Raw genomic sequence first — 5,000 nt, 5'->3', positions numbered from 1 at the left:
GTCATTTATGTAAAGCCACACGTATGTTGTGGCTATCTGACTATGGATGAAAAAAGACTCATTATTATTATTATTATTATTATTATTATTATTATTATGATTATTATTATTACTATTATTATTAAATGGGTTCGTTTACGCCTTTAGTGTTTGGAACCAATGGCAGAATGGGAAACGAGTGTCAGCGGTTCTTAAAGCATCTCGCAGACAAGATAGCGCAGAAAGATACCGAGCCTTATCATATTGTAATCACTTGGCTCAGGACACAGATTTCGTTTGAACTCTTAAGATCGGTACATGCATGCGTTAGAGGTTCGCGAACGCCGTTTCGTAGCAAGATAGAGCAATCATTAGACTGTAAAATAAATGTAGCTGGTGCGGATATTTGAGATACACGGTCTATATGTTTTTATACTCGCGACGTTTTATGGACACTGGTTTAGCCGTCATTAGTATAATTCGATTGTATGATTTTAATATCTCTCTGCATCATGGAATTCGTAATTTTATAGAATTGTGAATTTTTTATTATCAATCATCTCTATTTCTTTTAATGTAAGTAAGTGAAATAAATAAAGTTGTTTATTATTATTATCATTATAATTATTATTATTATTATTATTATTATTATTATTATTATTATTATTATTATTATTATTATTATTATTAAAGGCGCATTTAAGGATATGTACCGGAAATGAATATAGCCCGATATTTTTAAGCTCTTTACCTCCAGCATATAGTCTCTCTAACGTTGGAGGGACATAATGCCTGCAGCAACAAGAAAAGTCGCTTGTCATTCGCTTCTTTTTTAGAAAACACTACAACCTGCGTTACGGCTACCACTTTTTGGCGGAAATGAGTTGGGAGCTGTGTGGCGGGAAAATCCCTCGTAGCTCGTTCAAAAGATTTAGCAACGAAACAAAGAAGTAATTTCGGTCATTAATTTAATTTAGTATAAATACACCGCTGATTATACAAAATCGCGCGCTCTCATTGGCTCGCTATCTCGGATTATCAGCTGATAATCACCTGGACGGACAAAATGGCTACCAGTAGTCGTTTTGTCACTGTAAGTGAAGATGATTTCGCGTTGAAATGTTTTTTTTTTTTCTCTTTTTTGAAATAATCACCCGTGAATTTATTCGCCTCAGGCTCAGTGATTATCGGTGAATATTCACCTCGACTTCGTCTCGGTGAATATTCACCGATAATCACTTCGCCTTCGGCGAATAATTGTTAAGTAATAAAGCTTTAAATGAAGCATCAGGTCAATTGAACTAATAAAAACTTTCCACAATGGTAATCGGTGGTCATATCACCGGAAAAAAGACTGCATTTTTTCTTCAAAACTAAGCTGTCCGAGTAGTGGACTCGGTACCAATAATGTTGACACCACCTCATGTAATAAAGGTGTATTTTCCAAAATGGTGGATCCTTTACTGGTTTGCTGAACATGTGATTCCCTTTGAATGCTTGTGCCGTCTTTTAGGCGGCAGTCTTTAAGCTTAAGTCCTCGACGTTTGTAATTATTCACTATTCTAATGGTGTGTCGCTGTGAGATTGAATCGTCGTTATTCAACCAAATTAAGGATGATTATTTTCAACAAATTTAAGATAACGGCCTGTACCCGTTTCATGGAAACTTGTTTTCATCCATGCAACGCCGTTTTTTCGAGATCGGTTCACGGTCGAATTGTTTCTAAAAGAGGATCTTTGTATGATGTCTTGGATATTCCGTATTCTGCCACACAAGCTGAAATAAAGTCTGCTTATTATGAATTGTCGCTGAAGTATCATCCAGACGTAAATAAGACTCAAGAAGCTGAAAAGGTGTTTAAAGGTTTGTTCGTTAAATTACCATTTTGCTACAGTGGTGAGGGGGAAGAGCTGTTCTTAGAGTTATTTTCATAGAGTTATGTCACAGAGTTGGAGTTAATTCAAGATTTTTGAATTCAACATTCATAAAAGCTAACCTTAGGCCTAGAAACTTTTGTTTAAGCCAAATTAGGCCTAAGGTTGACTTTTAGGATACTTTCAGTATTTCTATTTTTCTGAATTCAGGATTTAGGCCTTCCAAGATCTTGAATTTCAGGGTTTTGGAAGCTTAACTCTAACTCTAATTTCATGCATAAGTCTGTGGAAATAACTCTGTTGCTAGTCAAATTCGTGGTGAGGAGTGCTTAGTTTCTTCTAGTTAAAAGACTTTCTGCCTGCAATTCAACATGATTGCTGAAGTGGCCAGTTACCATTTCACTTGGCAATAAAGAGCAACTTAATGCTAGCTGACTCTAACCAGTGCTGGGTATTCTCTGTAAGGAGCCTCTTTTTCTAAATATTTTGTCTTGGGGAGAAAGGAGACAGGCTCCTGCTCCCGACATTCTTCAAGATGGTGTCTGTCTAAATTCAATCTTCATAGACTCATCTGCAAATTGATGCTGGAGAGATCACACAGGACAATATATTTAATTTTATGCAAGGGATGGTTGCTTTATCTGAGAATATACATGTATATGCGAAAGCATTTTACTTACCTGGCAGTGTATGTTAATAGAAACCTTTAGTAGCCCGGGCAAAAGTCTCCTGAAAATTGTCTTCCTAAGTTGATGATAATGATTAATATTGATGGAAGTGATCTCCTTTTCGCTTCTTTTAAAATATGGCATTTTGTTTACCCTAGAACTGACAGAAGCTTACAGCGTGTTAGGTGACTTGAATTCAAGGAGAGATTATGACAAAGAAATTGGTGCTTACTTCACTTTGAGGAGCACAAAAAAGAAAGAAACTAGTGAAAAAGTGTTGAGACTTACAGATGAAATGCTGGAGATTGACATGTCAGGGATTCAAGAGGTGATAAACATGTTCAATTACCAGTACATTTCATGCAGTAAGCTGATGACTTGCAGGGGAAATCTGGAAGTACAATGTGATGTAATCATCTTAAATCAATTTGGCTTTACAGAGTGGAGTATTCCTGAGTACCATTGCAACTCTTAGCACAGTGTTGAGCACCCCAGTAAGACTGATGAATGTGTCCATCTCTAATGGTGGTATCCAATCACACGACATGAGAGTGCTACAGCTGTTGCGTAAAATCTGCAATGGAACCCTGGCTGCAAATGTGGGGCTGTCTGCAGTTACATATATCCCTGGAGAACCACTTGGCGGGAATTTCTCTGCAGAAGCTGGAAGACTAGGGTATGTTGCAAAGTGCTCAGGTTGGGTTTAAAAGGAACAAATATCAAAGAAAGATGAAAATTTAATTCGATTTTGGACACGTATACATACAACACTGTATTTAGATGTTGGGGCTACACTTTGCTCTTCCTGGTTGGTTTTTTTTCCTTCAAATCATCATCTATTACTTTTATAACTGGTTTGTTTTTATCCATCTCTGAGTCAGTTGTGACGTACATGTTAATACACTTGTACATCTTACTACCATTAGTTCGAGGGGCCAATACTGTAAGGTTAAGGTATGGGCTGTGTTTATTTTTTTTCAGTTCAGTTTATACACTTGGGCCATGAACTGAACTGAAAAACAAGGAGCCACAACTCACAACAGCGAGTGAGCCAATTATAATTATGGAAGAATATGGTCCGTCAAATTGGTCAGTCGGGATATAGTTGAACTAAATCACTTTAAACTTGCTTATTTTGTCATGGAAATGCTTCAATTTAATATTACATGTATTCATGGATTCTCATGGATAATTTTGTTTGTTTTCCTGTTCAGCCAGTTGAGCCTTTTAGTGGCTGCAGTTCTGCCTTGTTTGCCTTTTGCCCCCATTCCTGAACATACACATTGCAACAGAATATTCTTAAAGGGCATGACACACCGTTACAAGGAAATGCACTCGGATTACATCCAGACTGTAAGTTCACATAAACAACCGCTCTGTCTTTCATTACCACAGGAGTGCACTGTAAAATTAATTTCAAACTTCTTGTAATAACTTACAACAAACTTTCTTCTGGAACGCTAAGAATATTGGGGTTACTTACTGTACATGTAACAGTCACTACCTACAGCAAAGAAATTATTGCAAATCAAATTATTGATCTTGGAAAAAGGTGAATTATATTAAAAGTAATTGGAGAAGAACATCATGGAGCACATTTTGCAGATGAACAAAACAACTCAACGAACACACTCTACATAATGCCAAGCACAAGAATTAAACCTAGACGAAATCGGTGAAAGTTGAATGCCTGCACCACTGGGACCACTGAGTTATGTGTATTCATGACTGTAACACTGAATTCTGTCTTTTAGCTTTTCATTAATAGTTTACGATACAAAATCGTTAGGTAATCCAGCCATTCATACAGAAATTTGGATTTGAATTCCATTATGACATCCGTAAAAGGTATTTACACTTTTATGTTGGTTGTCTTAGTGAATTATTAATGAGTAAATTGAAATAAATTTGCCACTTAAAGGTATCTATTCATCTTGTTTCTTATTGTTCTTTTTTTTTTTTTTTTTCACAGGAGTTATTATCCTTTTTGGGAAGGCAAAGTCTGTATTGAAAGTCTCCCCGTTTACAATCTGTCTCCTGTTAATTTGACAGAGAGTGGAACTGTGATAAAAGTGACAGGGTTGGCATTTGTTGGTGGAGATAAACCAATAAGGGTGAGTCTATTCATGCATACATTTCAAGGATTCTATGTCCGACTCAATAGCTTTAATACTATCCTGAAACCCCATTGACAAACAAGTTATTATTCAAAACTGTCCATTTATTCGGTCAAATAGTGATCATCCCCCACAGTTACATTGAGAAAATCCAGGGGATTCCTTAACCCTTCAATCCTGACAGTGAGACTAATATAGATTTTATTCTGTCTAACGCCAGGTGATTTAATTCGGCCACGGGGGCCTCTTCAGGGATGAATGGGTTAACAACATCCAAGTCCACTCAAAAACTATGCCCACTTCAACCCTTTCCCTCCTGAGAGTGATTTGATTCCTAATTACCTTTTTGAAGAGCGCAACA

At 36.7% G+C, this 5,000-nt stretch overlaps 1 protein-coding gene across 1 annotated transcript in view; it reads left to right on the top strand.

Moving 5' to 3' along the window:
- The first annotated feature begins 1,409 nt into the window (after window positions 1-1,409).
- Window positions 1,410-5,000, top strand: part of LOC137973779 (RNA 3'-terminal phosphate cyclase-like) — an 8,855-nt gene continuing 5,264 nt past the window's right edge. The window contains exons 1-6 of the mRNA XM_068820664.1: window positions 1,410-1,843; window positions 2,681-2,850; window positions 2,963-3,198; window positions 3,737-3,875; window positions 4,312-4,370; window positions 4,495-4,636. Of these exons, the coding sequence (XP_068676765.1) occupies window positions 1,594-1,843; window positions 2,681-2,850; window positions 2,963-3,198; window positions 3,737-3,875; window positions 4,312-4,370; window positions 4,495-4,636 (996 nt within the window). The 5' untranslated portion in view covers window positions 1,410-1,593. The remainder of the gene's footprint in view (window positions 1,844-2,680; window positions 2,851-2,962; window positions 3,199-3,736; window positions 3,876-4,311; window positions 4,371-4,494; window positions 4,637-5,000) is intronic.

The sequence above is a fragment of the Montipora foliosa genome, chromosome 10, assembly GCF_036669935.1.
Source record: "Montipora foliosa isolate CH-2021 chromosome 10, ASM3666993v2, whole genome shotgun sequence".
Taxonomy (NCBI): Eukaryota; Metazoa; Cnidaria; class Anthozoa; order Scleractinia; family Acroporidae; genus Montipora; species Montipora foliosa.
Note: the sequence above shows the minus strand (reverse complement) of the source record. Positions and strands in the feature narration are given on the sequence as shown.